The sequence below is a fragment of the Colias eurytheme genome, chromosome 4 (genome assembly GCF_061535395.1).
Source record: "Colias eurytheme isolate Ceu_HAF_F1 chromosome 4, ilColEury1 Martin Lab GWU primary, whole genome shotgun sequence".
NCBI lineage: Eukaryota > Metazoa > Arthropoda > Insecta > Lepidoptera > Pieridae > Colias > Colias eurytheme.
The window spans coordinates 1,485,539-1,509,250 of NC_142983.1; the positions used below are offsets into that span (position 1 = coordinate 1,485,539).

Here is a 23,712-nt window from a genome sequence, read left to right on the forward strand (position 1 = left end):
GTAATACTTATAGTGTAAAAAATAATGATTTCTAATTCAATATTATACTTAATTTAAAAACAAGTAATAAATGTTTCTTTTTGAACAAATAAATGAGACTTAATTATGTTTTTCTCCCACTATATAAAACACACACACGTTCCTATTACTCAATCAAAAGCGTACTTCATATGTCATTCCAGGAGCATCTCCCAAGACGTCGACCTCCCGACCTCCAATTACCAGTGTAATTGGCTATTCAAAGCGGAATATAGCGACAGAATCGTTAATTAATAGAATCAAGTGAACGTTTTCTGACAGCACCTGCAACTAACTAAATTCGAGTGAAATTCACGAAGCTATTGAGTTGAAAGAAAATCTGTGAATGGAATTTTTAATAAATTCAACGGGACTTCTTTGACTGGGTTCTATGGATCTAATCTGGATAGATTAGATGGTTACTATTAACTGTGCTCAGCTTCTTATAGAAGGTAGATTTTATAATTATATCAACGTTAATTCTTTAATCACAAAGGAATATCCTAATATCGGAAATAGATGGTTGATATTGCAAACAAATATTTGTTTAGGTATGTTATCGTAACGATTAGGGTCGAAAACGATTTATTTTAATATAGGAGAGAAGGGTTTTACATTGATTGAGATATTTAAAAAATTTATGAGAAAATATCAGGCGAATTAATCTAAAAACGTATAAATCCCTCAACACAAATCGTAGCTTTCAAATAAATTGCAAGCAAATGACCATAATTTAAAACTGTAAACGAAAAAGAAAATCCATCCCAAGTCACGCTATAAACATCTACGTAATAAAATCGTCGAACTATCCAATCAAAATCGAATTACATCAAGAGGCGGATCTAAAAAATTCATAAAAAGCACCGGCTCGTTTTCCTCGTCGCGTTAACCCCCTAATGCGGCACGAAATTCATCAATAATAGCATACCCTCATAAATTCACGTTACAACCGATGCGTTGTTATTCTGCAACCAAACAATATGTTGGAATGATGGATGCGAGACCCACACCTATACTTATTCAATCAGGTATATCGTATTACAGGTAGAGATTGATGTTTATTTTGCTATATTATATTTATTGCTATATTATAATTTATAATGTAAAATAAACTAATGTAAATAATATATTGCTTAAATAATAACTCACGTGAATTAGTTTAAATTATAAAATTTAAATATTTGTATGCCAATTGTTGGCGAATTGTGCGGACGTGAAATTTATTATAACTTTGCTTTGTAACCACAATTCATACAAATAAATCATTTCATTTCATTTCATTTCATTTCATTTGAATTAGATGTGTTTTTGTAGTCTTGTCGTAGGTATGGAATTCTAGACGGTTCTAGAAGGATTATCATATTGATGTTTAAAAAAGAACAATTCCCTGTACATGTGTTATAGCTAAATTTCTTTATTAATATAAACTGATAAACTGGAAATTAATTTCACCAGTTTATGTGATTATTTTTTCTTTTTTAGCTGATATTATATATATCACGTGATACATAAACGCAAAAACTACGTGCACAAATATGAAATAAGAATAATAGTATCAACAATAAATAAATCAATATCCATCATGGCTTTCATGATTGCGTAGCAATCCAAAAAATACAACAATAGCAATTTTCTTAAATCAAATGAATAGAATCTGGTAATAAATCAAGTTACAATTAACTCTCAGACACAATTAATACAGCTTTCACAAATCTACTAAAGTCCTTAGTATTTCAACTCTTTAATGATTCAAAGAATAACCGCGACGTGGACGGTGCGGACACGACACGATTCCGACGGATTAAGGCGGATCTCGGCGGAGTTAGGGTTAAGCTGCGACTGATTTGACGCTGCGACTCAGGTGCGACCGGACTGCGGCTAATTGCAGCTATCTATAGTTTGTTGAGTGAATTATTGTAGTGAGGTGAATGATATTTTGTAAAATTATTGAAACGCAAAATTACGACTCAAATGCGCTGATAAAATAACTCTGGTTCAATAACTAAATGATATAGTTCAAAAAAAAATTGTTTGCGATCTGAGAATTTAATCTTTCGAATTAATTTACAGAAATTTTGTTAATCGTCAAATAAGTCATTCGAATTCATTTAAATTAGCAGATGTTACTATTGATATTCTTAATTTTAATAACACAAGAATATTGTGTGTACTGTGTATATATGTATAAATAATATTTAAATCACAATAATTTCAACTACTACACATAAATTGCAACGCTATAATTAATTACAAACATACATAAATCTATAAACTCACAACCCTTAATTCTAATTAAGAACTTTACCATACCCACTTAATTATGGCATAAGCGAGTTAATAATTATTATAATCACATGTTACATATAGCCATTAAGCCTATTTCACACTGCTTTGAACTCTGTAATACTAAGTTATTGTCTTATAACTAATAACTGGCTAATCACAATGTATTTCCATTGCCTGTTTATCCGACGACACCTTTTGTCTCACTCCCACACTATTACGAACTAGGGTTGTCAAATTTCTAACCTTGTTTAAATTATAAACTACATTTTTCGTTATATATGCGTTTTACGTAGGACGTGAATTTTAAAAGCACTATATTTTATTTGGAAGTATGAATTATCACTTTTTTAAGGCTCAGGTGTTAGTGCGACGGAGTCATAAACATACGTTTTAAAAATTACTTTAAATGGACTTATAATGTATGAAATAAATGCACTACGCAATTTCTTATTTTTGATAATAATATTATGTTCTCCTGTAGGCACCTGACTCCTTTACATAAAAATATATTTTAATGTTAAATAGATACAATATCATATCCCAAAATTATTACTACCTTTACCCAAACTCATACGAATGACCGAAGCAAGCTGTATCGTGTATTCACAATTTGTTCAATAGTATTCAATTTGACAAAAGCCCCACCAAAATAATTCACAACTTGCAGGTACGGTACAACAAAGGCAATCACTCCCCTTTTTTGTTACATCCCTGCGAAATGATCACAATTTAGCCGGTCATTAGCGGAGTCGCCCGGGAGAGATAGCCCGGTAGCCGGGTATAAATCTGAATTTAATGACCGCCCGCCACCGGTCCAGATATTTGTAAAGCACGTTGTGGACGTGCGCCCTCTGGTCCTCGCTTTGGACCTCCAAAGGATATTGCTTCGAATTAAAATTTGAGACAAAGGATAGAGGGTCGGAGTTAGCGAATTATTCTTATGATGATACTTCAAATTTTATTGATATTTCTTACTGGAATATTTGCAATATTTTCCTTGTTAATTGTAATCGATTCTATATATGTATTGTTTCTTTTGTGGAAGGAATAACAAATTTATGATAAACTCAATTTACGTATAATGGCAGAGAAAATAATTTAATTGTCTTATATTACTAGCTCGCCCGCTCCACGATTAATATATAATCATATTCATCATCGCCTTATATCCTTCTTTAAAAATATATAGGTAAATTATATCAGTAACCAAAAAAGTAAAGTACATACAAATATTTTCTCTCTAAAATACCAGTTAAAAAACCCTATCGCTAAAACATACAAAAGATCTTAAAATGCTAAGCAGTTCAAAAGTAACAACTTAACGAACAAACTAATTTAGAACACGTTTCCTAAACACTTAAGTGTACCTTCACCTAAACATTAAAATATCATCAAAATGTTTATCAACACTTATAGTATGGTGATTGACCTTTAAGTATTTAGTCCATGGCACTATAGCCTGTAATTAAATATCGTCCTCATTTTAAATGTCACATGATGCATATTATTTATGTACAAGGAAATCCGAATATAGAATACTTCTATTTTCACATTAACCTAAAATAAGTATAAATAATTTGGAAAATCCAAAAGTGCACGCCTCATAATTTTTTTTTAATAAATATTTATTAATTATTATTTTTGTTTATTTAATAACAATTAAACCACATCGAATCAGACCCTGAAAAATGAAAGGGTTCTATTCCTGAGCATACTCAAGCGTAAGAGAAAAAAAAAGACTCGATTAGTAAAGTATTTCGGTCGCTATCGTGTTAACAAGAAAAAGGATCCGCACACACGGACGTCCAAGACAGAACTTTTTTAAACTGTTTTTTAACTAGTTTAAATAACAAAAATGACATCAAAAATATCATGAACGTTAAAAATAGTGTTTTTTCTTAATATGTGTGTGTATGCATTATCTTACAAGTGCAATGTATGATACATAAAGACATTTTAAGTTTGAAAAATCAGATGTTTTGCGCGAAGTGACAGTAGTACCCACCTCAACGCTTCGCTTATGAGGCGTGCAATACGTTTTCTCTACTTTATAATAAACATTTATAAATACACTAGCGGTCCGCCCCGGCTTCGCCCGTGGTACATATGAAAAATTGATGTTGGCCGATTCTCAGACTTACCCGATATGCACAGAAAATTTCATGAGAATCGGTCCACCCGTTTCGGAGGAGTATGCAGACTAACATTGTGACACGAGAATTTTATATATAAGATATAAAAATAAGATGCCTTAAAACAATGAACCTTTTACAATTGTTTAAATACGTCAACAATGCAATAACAATAATTATTATTTAATAATGTTAATACGTATTGACCTTTGTCTAAAACAAATCGAATCATGTGTGAAAATCATTTGAATTTGTAACTTCACAGCAAACACTACTTGACATAAATTAATTAATGTCAATTATTATGAAAGCAATTACGTCATCAAATCGATTTCCAATGTTTGTACCGGTTCGTATTATATCCATGCCTTTGGGAATTAATTTTATAGTTAATTCGAAATTTTCGATCCTCAAAGGCTGATATGATATTTATTATGAAAGCTCGTGCGTGAAATTTAATTGTAAACACTTGAAAAATCATGAAAAGTAGCTAATGATTCTTCATCACAAACGCCAAACAACAAAAATATGAAAACATCCTAAATTGGTGAGAACCCGCCTAAACAATTTTCACCTTCACATAGCCAGCCAAGATGAAAACCAAATACACGCAATACATTGCGCATTAAGTGCGCCAGCAAATATCCATTGAGCTAAGAAGTCAAGCGGTGGAAAGCGTGTGAAGCATGTTCTTATTTTGCAGGGGGCGCGACAAGGCGGCGCGCGTAGGCGGACCAAGGTAGCGTTTATTGTGCATAGGCTGTTCTGTTCACTGTGAAATAGCGCGAGGGAGACAGTTCCACGTCGAATCTACCGAGTTCGCCTTGCTTTTTCCTTTACGGCTATTTCACCAGGCTAATTGTACATTGAGCATTTTGTTAAATGCGAGATTTTTTGTCGTACATCTTCAGTGTACTGGTTCTTCAATTTAAAAACAATAAATACTCTTATAAGAAACAAAATTTTATTGGAGTTTTTGATAAATGTTTCTTTATTATAAGTATTTTTATGCCTATAATTATTTTAAAAGAAAGAAGAAGCATTATAATATAATATTGAAGCTCCATAAGGGCTTTTAAAAGCGTCAATTACCAAAAAATTAATTAGCAAAAACAGTACCTTATAAGGGCGTTTGATGAAGGCATGTTAAATATTTTCAGCTCGAATTTTTCTAAAAGTTTCCTTTATGTTAATGACAGTTAGATGAGGCAAGAGAAGCTAAAAATTAATGATTTAATGAGATTATCCTTGTCAAAGCCTTACTTCGGTGGTAATGAATTTACGGTGAAATTAGCCATTTATGTTTTCTGGTTTTATGTTTTGAATTTTTAATGTTTTCAAATTTATAATTTCGGTATAAAAGAAATGAAATGCAAGGCTTGATCCAATGGAATATAACGATATGATAATGGTCTTTAAACTCTTTCAAGTTTTCTACGTTATGGAGAATACAATGGCCGTTCATACCTACGTATAAAGCGGCAGAATTAAAAATCCATTTGAGCAAAGCCTTCAGATTGTTTGGGTTTTATGTGGCGTTATTTTAAAGTTTTTGTGGTTATTTTGTGTAATAAAACTAAGGCACCCTCGCCTCGAACTCGACTAGATTCGACATTGAACGCAATTACTCACTCTGCACTTAGTAATCGTCGTGATGTAACAGTTATTTTGTTTTCGTATTCATTTTCGAGAAGTAATTAGTGTTTTATTGCTATTTTGTCGTTTATTTATATGAACATCTGATTTCTGTAAAGAGCCAATGTAACACGTACCAAATTTGTCGCTAGTAGCGTTAGATTATTGGGTTCGCGAGCGGATAAGGCTGATTTAAACGCGGTCCGGTGCGATCCGAACATTACGTAGTACATTGCTGGTTGTGGAACATAATCGTTACACGATATTCTTATAAATGACGTAATGTATTATGTAATAAATTCGGATCGTTCTAGTATCGCCTTCAATACGAAGGAAGCATTAGTTAATGCTCAATCAGAAGTCGTCTAAATTATCATGTAATAAGCTAATGAATACGTTGAGGCTTTCGTAGTATTAAAATACAAGAAGTGAATCGTCTTTTAATTCAGAAGATTCACTTTACGAAACTTTATTCTATCGAAATATTAGTTAGCTACGAAAACCTCAAATTGACGGAGACCATTTTAGTGTATTGTGCTAATTATGTGTTGGTCTGGGTTTGAATTTTGTTCGTTGTTTCATTTTAACTAAAACTGTGTGTAATATGTGTTTTATAGAAGGCTGTGGTTGTTTTGTGTCACCGGAGCCCAATCTAGCAGGCGAATCCGTCGTGTTTTGCTTTCTGTACTTACATTGCTTGTTTTGTTTGGACGTCACTGCGTCGGCTGGTTGATGTTCGAAGTTATTGAGCAATGTACGTCGAAATTATAATCGCTTCGGATCGCAGCCTGTGTGATTATAGGCATAACGGTGGTGCGGTCGCGTGTCGGGGCGGCGGCGAGTAGCAGGACGATGTTATCATGAGTGCATTAAGAAATTGTTTTAAATACAACGTTTTTGCGATAAATTCTTTCGCGATAGACATTCGTACAAAATTATATGCTAATCTTCCATGTTTTTCCATTGCTCGAATGCCTGTTGAATTATTCACGGGCCCTTTTTTAAATATCATTCATAAATAAATGATACCATCTGTCCAATACTTGTGTATGAGTTTTGGCACTTGCATTAAAAGCTACTTCATCGTAAAACACAGATTAATTACCACTATCTTCTTACTGCACCCATGACTTGTCCTGAGCTAAATCCAAACGAATTAGGGTAGTCCGTCACGCAGCTGAAACCGCCAAAAATTTGGGTTTATTCTGGGTAATTGGCATGGTCCGGTGATACCGCCGCGCCACGCAACACCGCTCGGCTTATGTGGTGCTCAATGTTCGGTGTGGACGTATTATATGATTAATTCAATGAAATCTCTCCGTCGCAGATCGAAAGCTGTTCGTGGGGATGCTTAGCAAGCAACAGACCGAAGAGGATGTCCGCCAGTTGTTCACGCCGTTCGGCACTATAGAGGAGTGTTCGATACTGCGCGGTCCGGACGGCTCCAGTAAAGGTAGGTGTCAAGTGACCTTTAATTAGGTGCTAGATGTATGATTTTTTTTTATATAGGACAAGATCTGAACACAGATGATGAACGTCATTATTATTGCGTAGTATCAGCGTATAACGTAAAAGATGTGTAAAAGAGAATGAATAAAACAAAATTGACATCGTAAACGTGAAGGTAAAGCAACTTGTAATCAAATTACTTAAACAATATCAAAGAACAACACTATTATCATTGAAAAAGATTCAAGTAAAGAATTAGCTGTATAAACCCACGGGACAAAATGAAATACTGGCTTAAGGCACTTTTTTCTCAATTCCAAGACTCAAAGGCTCGCAGAACGTAAAATCCACTTAATTTAAAATTAAAACGGCGACGATAACTGTTAAGGTTCGTAAAAATGAGTTTATCGCAGGCGCCGTTGGTAATTAAATAATTATAATTTAGCCTGCACGCTAGATCTTAACAATATTATATTTTTGTGGTGAATCGGAGGTGTGATTTATAATTTTTTGAAACAAAGCTTACTGGCAAATATGAAGAGTAAGCTGTATGTATGGCTTACGTATGGAATATGGCACAAGTATTTTTCTGAAGGTATTATTCGTAATAGTGATTTGTATGCATTTTAAGCTATCAGTTATAGATCTCTCTTGGATCTCTCTCATAACATACAGATTAAAATTATACTAGAACTTGCACAAATGCTTAAATAAAGACTTCATAATGAAAAAAGAAAATAAATCAATTCTCAAATACAATGAAAAATGCGCGTCAAATGATAACTAGCATCGATATAATATAAACCGCGTATACACAGATGGCAAGCGAATTGCCTCAACAGCAGCATAAAGACGTTTAGGCGATCAAACCGCGCCCCGTTACGTCGGAGTTACGAGCCGAAACTCGATTAAAATCCGGCGAAATTTCGTCAAAATGAAATTAAAGTTGCGTAACGTTGCGCGCTGTCGTATGACGAATTTCGTGGTCGTGTTTCAATTTGAATTAGCAACATTTAGCTAGTTCGCCCGCGGTGGTTGCGAACTGCTTAAATGTTCGTTGAGTATAGATTTGATGGCATTTAATGCATGATTTAGATTGGTGTTGAGATTTAGGATGTTGTGATTGATTGATACGAGATTGATTACGTGAGAATTAATTACGTGAATAATTTGTAGCGCGATGTTGTATGTTGTGTGATAATAATCTTTCTTATATATATAAAAATGAATCGCAAAATGTGTTGGTAAGCGCATAACTCGAGAACGGCTGAACCGATTTCGATAATTCTTTTTTTATTATAATCCTTGAAGTACGAGGATGGTTCTTATGTAGAGAAAACGTAAACATGTACCACGGGCGAAGCCGGGGCGGACCGCAAGTGAATAAATAAAGGTTTTTCAATAATCCATCTAAAAAATTTTGCTTAGTAGGTAATATCTTAATTTTATATGCTAGCTTCTCACCTCAGTTTCGCTCGAATATAAAAAAAGATTTTTGTAAGATTTTCAAATTGGCAACTGCTAATCATGATAATATAATAATTAAAATCATGAAAATAAAAAAATAGATATCTTCTAGTCACCACGAACGCTTACGGTAGGTACTCTACCTATAGAGTAATCAAGGGCCAATAAAGCATGTTTACAATGAATCCTTTTTTTATCCCTTTTAGGCTCTAATTGCAGATTGTTCGTATCATACTGACCTTGGCGTTTTCCATTTCACGTGAACAAATTGGGCTTTCAAATTTCGCGAGTCCTCACTCCCGTAAGGACAAAATTGGGATGGAGTGGAATTTATCTCACAATTGCTTTTAGGTATATTCTCTTTGTGATATCAGGTGAGAATCCTTTTTATATTGAGTAGAATACTGAGTGTATTAAACGTACTGAGATATTCGTGATTTATCACTATGAACGGTGGAATAGATTATTATTTGGGATGTAAAATATAGTTTAATTTTACAGATTTATTACTAAGGGTTTTGGAATTGATTTGTATACAAGCGACTTCTATTGGTAATGACGATAATATTATAGTGAATAAGCGATAGTGATTTATTTACCTTTACCTATTTAAATTAGTTTATTTTGTAATTTCTTATCATTGTGGAAAGTATTACCTATATTCTTTATAACGTGAATTGCACAGGAGTTGTTCAGTTCACGCACATCCAAGATGTTTATATTATGTCCTAATATATAAAATATAGAGGCTAAGATTAAGTATAAATAACAGGTAAGATGATATATTTTTTCTGCTGATATATTTCTTCTGTCCTCAACAATATAGGTAAACATGTAATTCATATGTACTATGCAACCATCATATTCTCAGCAGCGCAGTCACCAAGCTACAAGCCGATACACTACTGAAACCTAACTAAAAAGATTTATTCCACTTCCCCTTAACAATAAAAAGCGAAGAACAGCCATAGCTGACGCTCGTCCTTTTTCATCAGCCGTCATTACCTGCCATCATTCCACCAGAGCGAAGGGCAGGTCACGGAATAAGCATCGTTAAATTGCCACCGCCTCTTTACTGCCCCGTTACAGGCGAATCGTAAAATATTGCCAATTTACTCCACACTTAGTAGGTTTGCGTATTGTTTTCAACCATAAAACGAAGTTGCGCTTGTTGAGTCAAATAAAAAATAAAACATATTGATAGCAAAATATATGAATACCTATGTGTAACTTATTGGTATAACAATTACTAATAATACTTAGCGGAATGAATAACGCATAATTAGTACATACCAACTACATATTATACTAAAAAAGCTTTTATTTAACCTAGCTTCCTGTCCTAAGTATTAATTATATTACAGACATTAAACATAATGCTTATTCCAATTGTAGAAACGACATAAAACATAATAAATACACTTCAGCAGAAATAACGGTATATAATACGTTTATATCTAATAGGTTCTTATACCTACCCGTACATGTAAAGTATCTAACAATAAAGGATAAGTAAAGTACTTCCAAAGTGCCTTGTTCCATGTAACAATCACGAATCAAATGAGAATCCTTTCAGCATGATGCCTGTCTCAACATTGTAATTAATTTTATTTTAGAAGAATAATTAACAAGTTCCTTCCTCTCTCGGTGAATTCGCTCTACGGATGCTAATTTAAAATTATTAAAGTTTACGTTTCAAGCCTACTTCAATAAAAATTATTCGAATTTCACAAAGTGAACGAATAAAACAACGCTTTATGTTAATTAGATAAAAACAGTCAGTCAGTTCGCATATAATTTTAATTAAACACAGATGTGGAACTTAAAGCTAATAATAGTATTTTTGTTGCGAGAATTCTAACTCATCTTATATTAACAGGAATACATGGTTCAATTAAATTATAAACAGAATAAAACTGCGATATGAAATGTGAAACTAAAAACAAAATGGAAAATGATATGCGTAAACAATAGTAGATAAAAAAATAGATAAGATTTTGATACAATATTCTATCATACATACTGAAATAAGTAAAAAAATCAAATAATTGTTACCCCAATTTTCAACATCAAAAATCATTATGAACAAGAACAATCCACAAACATTACGCGTAATAAAGAAGCCCGCATAAATCACGCAATGCAAATAGGTGACAAGACAAAAATCCAACATGAAAGAGATTAAAATTCAGCATTAGCGCCGCCATTGCCGAATCTCGATACCATTTCGTTCCTTCGATTCGAAACAAATGGTTTTCGAGTCGTAATTTGCTGAATAGGCTCATATCAGATACGGATACCCACATATATTATTGTCCTTTGGAGAACTCGGATAGAGAAATGCGTGGAGGCGCTCCTTCAAATATTTGGTATGGAATTCCGTCGTTTCGTCAACAAATTTGTGTCGATATTGAATTCGAGTGAATGGATGAAATGGAACGGTATGTTTCTAGGTGTTTTTTAGATATCTTTATGTACGATTGGGCATATTTTCAGAACCAACTAAACATTTTCGAAAGGCCACTTATAAATTATCAAATTAACGGTAACTACAGAAAATCTCTAATTTCAATAGCATTATACTATATATTTATTTGTATGTGTTTAAATGATAGTTTAAGGAATAATTAAATATTAGAAATAATATCACTTCATTGACAAACTAAACATACAGCAACAACTTAAAAATTAAATGCATATTAACTGCGATACAATCAATAAGTTATACTTCATCCATCACATAATACCATCCTACAATGACCATCTTATACTTAACAACTAAATTGTCACATCACACCCAAAATGCACATACAAAAAAGCTAAAAAGCTTCAACATAATAGCCCCATAAATCATACACGAATTCCAACCATGCAAAGCCCAACATGTGGACTGTGGAGTGGTAAAATTGTAATCTTGCGTGGGACAAGGATCGTGACTGACTCGCGATATTTTATTATCACCTTATCGGAGTCCATATTTCTCTACGTGATTCAAGATCTGTTAGACCTTTATAAGCCGTTTTATTGAAACGTTATCAATATCCCATCTAGTTTAATATTGGGATCTCATTGGATTGGTTTATTGGTTCAGGTTGAAATTTAGGTTTCAGTAAATTATATGGAGCAATGACCTAGATTTTTGTATCATGTTTCCGAATAGTTTAGCAAGTTTTTACTGTTTTAATTACTGTAAAAATTGACAAATTATTTGTGTTTGTAAAGTTATGAGAATTTGAATATCATCTTTTTCTCAATGAATACATCGTGATGGCACTATCAGTTCTATTACATACATTATTATCACCGTCATATATTTTAAAGCCACCTTACCATCAAACAACCTACCCTCAAAACTATTCAAACTTCACCACTCATTTTGCATGTTCTAACAATGAGCTGTCATTATTGACACTTTCGGTCAGTCGAAAACGCACCCAGTGTCATTCAACGAAAGTCCAATATCGCATATCGAGTGACTCATTACGTGCAATTTCGCGTCCGTCACTTCGGCGTGTCACATGTGCGTCACTGTAGCGTGACCGGCCGCAAATCAACCGCGTGCCGCGGGCATAGTGCAAGTCCACACTGCGAGCCTAGCGCGGTTGCGACGGCGGGCGCGAAATATCAAACGTATGAAACGCGCCTTTGCGTCCACATTGAAATGACTATGGCGGAAGCCTAGTGCGACGGTAATGAGCGAGCCAGCGCGCGTAGTTTTCAAACTCTCCTATCCGCGCGTTCTGGCCACACTACGGGCCTAGTCAGCAAGCAACCCAATGCGCGGACGGCGGGGGTATCAAACCAGTTCGGTCTTGTCGCTCGACTTCTTATATTATATCCTTTATTGTTTTTCGTAAAATAGCGGTAATTATACTTAATTGTTGAAGTGAAACTTCTTTATTTATAAGTGCGATTCAATCTAAAACACTTATATACACCACAGTAATTTTGTAGGGTATAATCTCAATTCTTCATATAAGATTCACCCGTTATTCCTCTGTTTTATTTATTTCGTGTACAACTTCTATAATGATCTCATCTCAAAATCGGACTGTCCAGTAAAAATAGCAAGTCGTCCAAAGTTTGCAACACCCGAAAAACGTCGAACCGCTACTTGAGCTCGCGCGTTGGTGTGGCCACCGCGAGCGCCCGCTCGTCGCGCCCGCCTAGGCCGCCGCCACCGCGCATTCAGTGTGGACGCACACATAAAATTACAACGTGCTAACTGACGTACCTTTGCTGTGGTTTGACGCTCTGCTGTTTTAGTTCACTGCTTTTTTACTGGGCATTATTAGGGTTGGGTGTCTTTACGAGGTGTGGGTCTTACTTAGAATGGCAGCGAAAATCAGCGCGGGTTTTACAAAATTGCTGAGACTTGATTTTTTGCCGCTATTCTGTTTTATTTTTGTGTTTTACTTTTTTATCGTGTGTGAAAAAAAAATATTTCAACGTAATAAGATTCCTTTCTAAATTCTTAAGGGCTACTATATTTTACTAAACATTGTACAACATAGTTCAGTATGTAGTTCGTAGTCTAAATCAGACAAAAATCTTATTCAAACTTTGTTATTTCCTGCAAGTTTTACTAAAATCCTACCTCAAGTAGAATTAAATTTCCCTTCACCTTTAAACAAATATGACGTTATTACATACCTATTAACCGGGATATTCGAACCATATTTTACTCCGTAATGACCGAACGCATTCCACGTAACATTCCTGCGTGGAAGGGATGTACACTCACTGTTACAGATACCGAATCTGTTTAATACAATCCCTGTTCATTTTTCAATCGATTTTTATGTCTTACAAATGTTTAGTCCACAAAAATTAAAAAAAATGGGTCGAACTGATTAAGTACATTAACAATTTTTTTTACAAACTAAGTTTAAACAAATCCAAGATTGCAAGTGGCTCTTAAAAAGCATAAGTCTTTTTCTTTATTTCTAATAAAACAGTCAAGAACACATGGATACTGAAAAATTGATCAGTGCATGCATGCATTTGAAACTAGACATTTTTCGATTGTCATTGTCAAATGCATCGTTTGCACCTTTCTCGCAACCAATATTCGAAACACAACATGACACATTGACATATCGAAACTTTAACGAACGACGCTTGCATTTTACATTAGACGTTGTAACAGCGATTTTGAGGTGTTATTACAATGATATTTCACAGCGATTTATTCTGAAATCACAGTGATTTTTCACGGTGATTTCCTTAATGAAATATAGGTAGTGATACGTTTCATTTTTCCATCTCTCCGGCTTATCCCGGTACAGGCCTTGTAACGTTAAGGTTGCCCGGGGCAGGGTGTTCAACTATGTGGAAAAAATAATCCCACTGCTTTGTGCTCCAGCTGCTGAGATATGAAAAACGAATTTAATTAAGTCTCGTAAGGGAACAGAAATTGAACAGCAAATTAGAATTTCGTGTATTCGCAACATTTTTTATTATGTTACTTAAATAAGCAACGTTTAGTTTAAAATGATACTTCTTTGTCGTTTACTAATCTTAATTTTGGATCGTTTAGATTATGTAAGAATGTGAGATGAAATCTTCGTATTATTAATAAAGCAGTAATTTATTTTATCAAAATTCCTCAAGTATGATATTACGTGAATAATTATAAAAAGAATGTTCTTTAATATCGCGTTTTATTTAATTATTATGAAAGTCATACCGAAGGAACTAAGCTTGATAATAAATTATTAAAGTACATTATTAAGGTTTTTTCTACCAGAAGCTTTAACCCGAATATTAATTACTCAATTCAGCAGAACACCTGGCTTCATGTCTATATTTCATCTCGATCGAATCAGATAATTTTCTCATAAAAATAATGGCCTATGAGTGTGGATTGGGTTGAAGATAGTCGCGGTAATAACAGGCATTGATCTTTATTATGGCGTAGCTACCAACTAAATAAGGCGTATAGCGTTTTATTTCATATCTTTCATATTGTTTACTAGAGGTCCGCCCCGGCTTCGCCCGTGGTACATATTTCGTAATAAAAGGTAGCCTATGTCCTTTCTCGGGTATCAAAATATCTCCCTACCAAATTTCATGCAAATTGGTTCAGTAGTTTAGGCGTGATTGAGTAACAGACAGACAGACAGAGTTACTTTCGCATTTATAATATTAGTATGGATTTTAGTAAAAACGTGTAGTATGCTCTTGTTGGGTGTAGAATTGCAACCAATTTAGTGTTCGATTTCGACAAATATTTAAAAACAATTACATTTTTGAATCATGAAACAGAGATCGCTCTCGCTCTAAGTATTAAAAAAAAATTTAAAAAGCATATAAAATCAAAACGATGCTTTCTGCTCTGCTATAGCATATAGTTTTTGTTAGTTAATAATTGGACTAGGAATCTGATGTGATTATCTCTACTAATACTTTAAAGAGAAAAAGCAATAGTTTTATCGGAACAAAAATTAAAACTTTCCCAATTTCAACAGACATAATTGAAGCCAGATACGATAATGCTCATAATTACAGTTTAAAATCTAGATTTTATCTAGACATTGGATGGGAAGTAATAGGAGTGGTTTTAGATTAAGATAACGAGAGATAAAGTGAACTGAAAGGTCATTTCTATCAGTACTATTGGTTATTTATTCATTTTCATTTTAAAAGAACTTCTTGTTATTTATCTTCTCATAATCTAAGTAAAAATAAATCAAGGATACTTATACTTTATTATTATTTATTTTTAATATTATAAAGCCCAAGAATTTGTTCGTTTGTTTGTTTGAACGCGCTAATATCAGGAACTACCGGACCGATTTGAAAAATTCTTTCAGGATTGCCCATTTATTGAGGAAAGCTATAGGCTATATATCATTACACTAAGACCAACAGGAGCGGAGCCACGCGGGTGAAACCGCGAAGCGCAGCTAGTATGTTAATAAGGACCGAGAAATTCATATATTAAAAACAATTTATATATAAACTATTTTAATCTAAAATGTTATTAATAATACAATTAAACCATCACAAATGTACGGACATCAATATCATTAGGAGAATGAGCGACTTGTACGTTACGACTGCTTTCAGACATAGGTACGATTTATGTGACGTCATTACAGAGGCAATATCACGGTAATGAGACGATCCCCGGGAAATGAGGTATTATTCAAACACCTCATGTAACAAGCGACTTGGACGTAAATGTAAACAGTATAAATTAAAGTGTTGGGCGGATTACTCCATTATAATGTTATCGTTTGGGACTGCGGGCTTAAGTCAACATTTTGGATGTACAACTGTTTTAATTCATAACAAATATTCAAAAGTTTTGTTGGCTGTTTATGTTTTAATGTACTGAATTTTAAAGGTTTACAATAATACTATAAACGGCAAGCATTTATTCTTGGACAGGTTGATTTGAGTTGTTGGAAACACATAGTATAAACTACAAACAATTACCCATTTTCACATAGTTCAAATTGTATGTGCACACATTTAGTACCTACCGGAACCATTGATAAAAAAAAATTGGTTGTCTGTAAAGTCGGTTTACTGACGATAGTTTTTTTTTTTTTTTTTTTATACTAAAACCGACAAAGGAGCGGGCGGTGTACTGATGAAGGTGATCACCGCCGCCCATAGCAATTGCAACGTTAGGTAACCTTGCGATTGTTTTGCCGGCCTTTGAGGGACGCGTAGGCTCTTTTTTTGAAGGCATCCATGTCGTAGGTAGATGGAAACACCGAAGAAGGCAAGCTGTTCCACAATTTTGTTGTTCGGGGCAGAAAATGCCGTGAAAAACGCACAGTTGTTGATAGCCACTCATCCAGATGGTGCGGATGGTACTTGAGCTTGTGTCGTGCAGTGCGATTGTGGAATTTGGCAGCCGGTATTAAGCCAAAAAGTTCCTCGGAACACTCCCCATTGTACAGGCGGTAGAATACGCACAGAGACGCAACGTCCCGCCGCAGTGCCAATGGATCGAGCCGATCGGTTAGCTCGGGTTTGCCGACGATTCGAGTGGCTCGACGTTGCAGGCGGTCAAGAGGAAGTAGTTGGTATTGGGGTGCTCCAGCCCAAAGGTGAGAACAGTATTCCATATGAGGCCGAACTTGTGCCTTATACAGTTGCAGGCGGTGAGCTGGCGTGAAATACTGTCTCGCTCTGGCGAGCACCCCAAGTTTCTTAGAAGCCAATTTGGCCTTGTCCTCTAAATGACCCCTGAACTGCACGTCGCTCGCAATGTCGACACCAAGAATCCCGATATTCGGCGTGGCTTTGAGGAGAGTGTTTTGGAAACGAGGAGTCACCGTGAACGGCTTCTTTTTGGCGGTGAATGCGCACACTTGTGTCTTTGATGGGTTGAACTTCACAAGGTTATTCTGACCCCAACTGGAGATTGCATCCAGGGTTTTATTAATGTTGGACACAAGTTCGTTCCGATACTGATCCACCTGCACCTGAGAAATTCGTGCGTGCCCGGAGTATGTGGCATCGCCAGTGCTATCATCAGCATAACAATGAATATTACGTATTTGCAACATATCATTGATATGAAGAAGGAATTGCGTAGGCGACAACACACACCCCTGCGGGACACCAGCATTCACAGGCTGTGGCTCTGAGCACGATCCGTCGACTACGACCTTAATGCTGCGTGCCTTGAGAAAACTGGAGATCCAACTGCATAGTTTCTCAGGAAGCCCGTACGAAGGCAGTTTCGAGAGGAGACCTTTGTGCCACACCCGATCAAAGGCTTTCGCTACATCTAAACTGACTGCCATAGCTTCCCCCTTACTCTCAATAGCGGAAGCCCATCTGTGCGTTAAAAAGACCAAAAGATCGCCAGTCGATCGACTTCCACGGAAACCATACTGGTGGTCACTTAACAACTGGCGATCTTCTAGGTAACGCAACAAGTGGCGGTTGATTATGGTTTCCATAACCTTGGAGAGTAAGGAGGTTACCGCGATCGGCCTGTAGTTTGATGGGTCAGAGCGTGTGCCTTTTTTAGGGATCGGGTGTATCAGGGCGGTCTTCCAACTGCTTGGGACAGTACCAGAGGTGTATGAGTAACGGAACAGGCGCGTTAGAACCGGAGCCAACTCGGGAGCACATGTTTTTAACACTACTGCAGGAATGCCGTCAGGCCCATTCGACTTGTGAATGTCAAGGGAAAGTAGGGTTCTTCGCACGGCACATTGCGTGAATTTCACATCAGCCATAGTACTATTACAATGTGGTATAATGGGTGGAGTCTTTCCCTCGTCATCCAGAGTCGAATTTGACGCAAAGAGACTTGCCAAGGTTTCGGCTTTGTCTCTTGTGACAACGCCTTTCTTAAGGCCGATTGTGCTTCTTCGTCGCTCGTTCCGCAATCCGCGCTCTCGCTTGCACTTCAAGCCTTACGGAACGCCTCAAAGCGAGGTAACGCTGCATGAGTCATGTTTTTTCGTGCGTGAAGCCGGCTCTATTGAATTATAAGACGTTGTCACGTCAAAAAATATTATCATTGTAACTCAAATATTGTGGAATTAAACTGCACGTAGTTAGCTAGTAAAAAAGCTTGAAACGACAATCCCCTCAAAATCAAAAGACACCACAAACACAAACAGCAATAATTAAAAACGGAAATCAAATAATAAATAACACTCAGTAGGATCTTTAAGTTAACAAGGCGTGCGATCTTAGGAGTGGTGATTAATTCACGGCTCGTGTCGGAATCGTCTCGTCATCGTGACGCGGCGTGACGGGGGATTCTCGGCGAAACCAAATAGCCGATGTATTGATACAGACAGCTGTTTATTGATACATTTATTTCTATTAGATACTTGTGATAAATTATTTTTTATATGTCTGTTTTAAGGATTGTTGGTTAAGAGATTTTCAGTATAGACATTGAATATATTATACTCTATCTGGTATCTAGACTAGTGTGTTTTGTATAACACGTTTATTATTAAAATATTACAACGCAGACAAGGTAGTTTTCTCTGTGATAAAGCTTTCTTAGAATTTTATAATCACATAAAATTTTATTCATACTTTGGCACTTTTTAAAATATTTGTGAAGTTAAACTTCAATTTCAAGGTCGCGTCAAGGCAATATCGTCACGTGATGGAGGAAGACGATGATTTTGGTATCGTTAAATCTTGCCAAAGAAGTTTCACTTCTGACACGTGTGGTCGGCACACACGCTCTGTTTTTCGTACTTGGCACTTAATTTAAAAACCAGCAACCATTTCTTAATAATAGTCGAACGTGAAATTCCGAATTTAAAACGTAACAAAAATTCACAACGAAAAAGGTGTACGAAAATAATATGCTTCTATCTACAGCCCGCTAAAAAGGGGTTGAAGATAACGTCCTTATCGGATTGTTTGAACAAGATGGTGCTAAATAAACTCCACCTCGTAAGATCTTAGAACAAGGATTTATACCACGTTCCTTTTACATAAAATAGGTCACTGTATTTGTATAACAAATTCTCGTATAGTAGATGATAATATAGTATGTAACATTTTGATAAAATCGTTGTGTATGAATCCATACTAATATTATAAATGCGAAAGTAACTCTGTCTGTCTGTCTGTTACTCAATCACGCCTTAACTACTGAATCAATTTGCATGAAATTTGGTATAGAGGTATTTTGATACCCGAGAAAGGACATAGGATAGGTTTTATCCCGGAAATCCTACGGGAACGGGCTTTTCTTTGAAAACGCGGGCGAAGCCGCGGGCGGAAAGCTAGTGGTGAATAAAGGTTAAATACTAATTAGAAATTAGTTGTTGAATTCAGTACAGTACAATAGATTGCAATGCAATTAAATTATTTACGAAAGTTTTTTTTTTTATAAAATCATAGTTCATAATATATAAAATACGATTATTTTAATTTAATATTTGTTATTATTTTTCTATGCATTAATTACGACACATTTATTAGATACCTATATTTCATTCTCATCAATAAATTAACATTATACATTCATGGAAGTTATCCCTCTGGCTAACCCATTCCTTATAAACTATTGTACAGGTTAAAATAACATCTTAGTTATAACCCAGGTTTAATGCGTCTATCCGATTATGTATTTCATGTTATATTACCGTAATGATATTTGAGCAAATTCAACCGTCATTTAATCTACATTGACCTTTCGTTTGGTTAGTTTAGTTTATTAGTATATTAAATTTGAATTTTAGATGTTAATTTCCATGCATATTATACAAACGTATAATATTTTAGAATTTAGAATGTGTTTAGCCCGGGGTATTGATTGAGTATTGACTGGATAAGAGGCAGATTATGAAATAATCTGCGGATAACCTAACTATATTAAAAATATAAAAATGAATCGCAAAATGTGTTGGTAAGCGCATAACTCGAGAACGGCTGAACCGATTTCGATAATTCTTTTTTTATTATATTCCTTGAAGTACGAGGATGGTTTTTATGTAGAGAAAACGTAAGTACCATGGGCGAAGCCGGGGCGGACCGCTAGTTAAAAATATAAAAATGAATCGCAAAATGTGTTGGTAAGCGCATAACTCGAGAACGGCTGAACCGATTTCGATAATTCTTTTTTTATTATATTCCTTGAAGTACGAGGATGGTTGTTATGTAGAGAAAACGTAAATATGTACCACGGGCGAAGCCGGGGCGGACCGCTAGTTAAAAATATTTAAAACTTTATGATAGAGCAACATTAAGTTAACATCCGCCCGAAAACATTTATAATACATACATTTTTTCATAATTTAATAAAAAACAGTGGGTTATAAAATGCAAGTAAAAAAAATATTTCAAATAATATGAAATCTAGTTACTTCTATTAATTCTTTCATAACAGAATTTCTTCGATCAATTCCTCTTCATTTTCCGTCAATTAGATTATACTAATTCCCTTGCTAATTTCATTACAAATACATAAGTAATCACTTTAAAGAGTCGCATTTTCCAAAATCATAAGACACATATTATGATTAGCGGAGTAATTTTGTCAGTGATGACGTTCCCAGTTGATTACCGCCCGAGGGGGGATTCCTGTTCATTAACCGACGCAGTGACAACGAGCCGTGATGTGCGTGGTATCAGTTTACAAGTGTAGCGTATCTATACTAATATTATAAAGCTGAAAAGTTTGTTTGTTTGAACGCGCTAATCCCAGGATCTGGTCCGATTTGAAAAATTCTTTCGGTGTTAGGCCCATTTATCGAGAACGGTTATAGGCTATATATCATCATGCTAAGATCAACAGGAGCGGAATAATGCGGGTAAAACCGCGGGGCGCAGCTAGTTGAGAATATAAATATTGTAGGTAGTTCTAGATAAGATCAGTAGTACTACTGAATACCTGGGTAGAGATAAGTGGCCATTGTGACATCCTTACGCAGAGCAAAAGCCTTTATAACCTTTACCAATCAAAACCTGACAAACATTTTAATCTGAGGAATGTTCATCAACTCCATACCTACTCCACAACATGGTATTCGCTGTTAATGTTGAAACTGAAAATACATTACACAAATACTATCTATCTACTTCTACTTCATATTCAATATTAACCAGATCGTTTTCAAAATAACTCTAACTGTTATGTATAACCGTGTTCACTTCCTAGATACAATGCTGTCGATACAATTTTTCACACTGTTAAATATTTTGAAAGTGTGATATATTTTTATACGTGTTTTATAGTAAGTTTTTATATGTATGTTTTTTCTATTTATTTATTTTATTTATTACTTCGTATCTTAAAGTAACATATAATGATGCATAATAAAAATAAATTACGTGTTGGATTTTTAAATCCCGGATCACTCAGTACAAATCACGATGAGTTCCTTATAGCAATGGATCGACATAACGTAGATATTATGGCCATAAACGAAACCTGGCTACGAGAGGGTGAAGATGGGCGTGCGCCAGCCGTACCTGGATACAGACTGCGTCACATACCGCGACCGACCAGTATTCGTACGCGAGGCGGCGGCGTTGGATTTTATATTAAGAATGGTATGTCCGCGCGTATAATACCTCATCCCGTCGCTGAGAGTATCGAACAGATGTGGATGAAACTATCCCTAAATGGTCAGGTAACTATTGTTGGTACAGCATATCGTCCTCCCTGGTTAGACATTAATAAGTTTCTAGATGCCTTGATAGATTCCATAATTTCATTTTCGTGGTATGATAGTATTGTGATAATGGGGGATTTTAACGTAAACCTACTGAATAGCTCTCATGTAAATAGTAAAAAAGTAACGAGTTTCCTACAAACATTTAATTTAACCCAACACATTACTCAACCCACGCATTTTACAGATTCTAGTGAAACTTTGCTTGATATAATTTGTACTAATGCGTCTGTTCAAAATGTTGTTGTTGATTATATCAAGGAACTTAGTCAACATGCCTTTCTTTCCTGTGGGCTTAACGTATCGAAAGAAAAAGCTTTGGTTAAGTATATCTCATATAGACCGATAAAAGATATTGACAAAGATGAGTTCAACAAATCTCTGGGAACAATAAATTGGTCTTCATTGCTTGGACTCTATAATGTAGATGAGTTAGTTTTTACCTTAACCGCGTATATTACATCACTGTTTGATTTCCATGCTCCCTGTAAGCGAATACGTGTCAGGGATAAACAGCCGCCATGGATAACTTACAATATCAAGAAGATGTTTAAACTGCGTGATGAAGCGAGAAATAAAGCGCGATTAACCAAAATAGATTCTCATAAAGAATACTATATTGAATTAAAAAAATATGTTAGTTTGGCATTAGAACGCGAAAAACAATCATACTTTGATTTATATATAAATAAAAACCTAAATAAGCCTCATGATATGTGGAAGCATTTGAAGGAACACATTACAATTAACCGTAAGAAACAGCCTATGTTGCCTGGACATCTTAGCGATCCTGATTCCTTAAATAATCATTTCCTTGATGTTCCAGCAAATAGTTTACCATTGTCCGCATTGACCTATTATGAGTTTCATCGACACGGAGATGCCACATTTTCTTTTACATCTGTAAATGAGTCCAATGTACTACATGCTATCCAGGAACTTAAGTCGCAAGCAGTTGGAATTGATGATATTTCGTTGGAAATGTTCAAGCTTACAATCCCATCGACGCTATCAACTCTAACGTATATCATTAATCAATCATTTGCAACTGATACATTTCCCAGTTTGTGGCGAAACGCGCTTGTGCGTCCCATACCCAAAGTTAATAATCCACAAAATTTCAAAGATCTTAGACCGATTAGCATACTACCGTGTCTTTCAAAGGTAATAGAGAAGTTGGCGCACAAGCAGTTGATGAATTTTATTGAAAATCATAACATCCTACCCGATCGTCAGTCTGGTTTCAGAAAACGCAAAAGTACAACAACAGCTGTGGCCGATGTGCTGGATGACATTCTTAGTGCGCAAGATGAAGGAAAAGGGACAATCCTTGTGCTTTTGGATTATTCGAGAGCTTTTGATACATTAAATACATCACTACTATTATCTAAACTAGCATACTATGGTCTCAGTCATTCTACTATAAAATGGTTCAACAGTTATTTAAGTAATCGAACACAAAGGGTGTCAGTAGCAATGGAAGACGGTAGTAATAAGATGTCAGAGCGCAAACCTGTTACACAAGGAGTTCCTCAAGGCTCTATTTTAGGCCCTCTTTTATTTATATTATATACTGCTGATATTGTAAAACATATAAA

General features: G+C 35.2%; 1 protein-coding gene across 2 annotated transcripts in view; it reads left to right on the forward strand.

Annotated features, from left to right (window-relative positions):
• Positions 1 to 23,712, forward strand: part of bru3 (CUGBP Elav-like family member bruno 3) — a 542,443-nt gene that overhangs the window by 422,335 nt on the left and 96,396 nt on the right. For both annotated transcript variants that reach the window (XM_090120316.1, XM_090120317.1), the window contains one exon: positions 7,399 to 7,524. In XM_090120316.1, the coding sequence (XP_089976442.1) occupies positions 7,399 to 7,524 (126 nt within the window). The remainder of the gene's footprint in view (positions 1 to 7,398; positions 7,525 to 23,712) is intronic.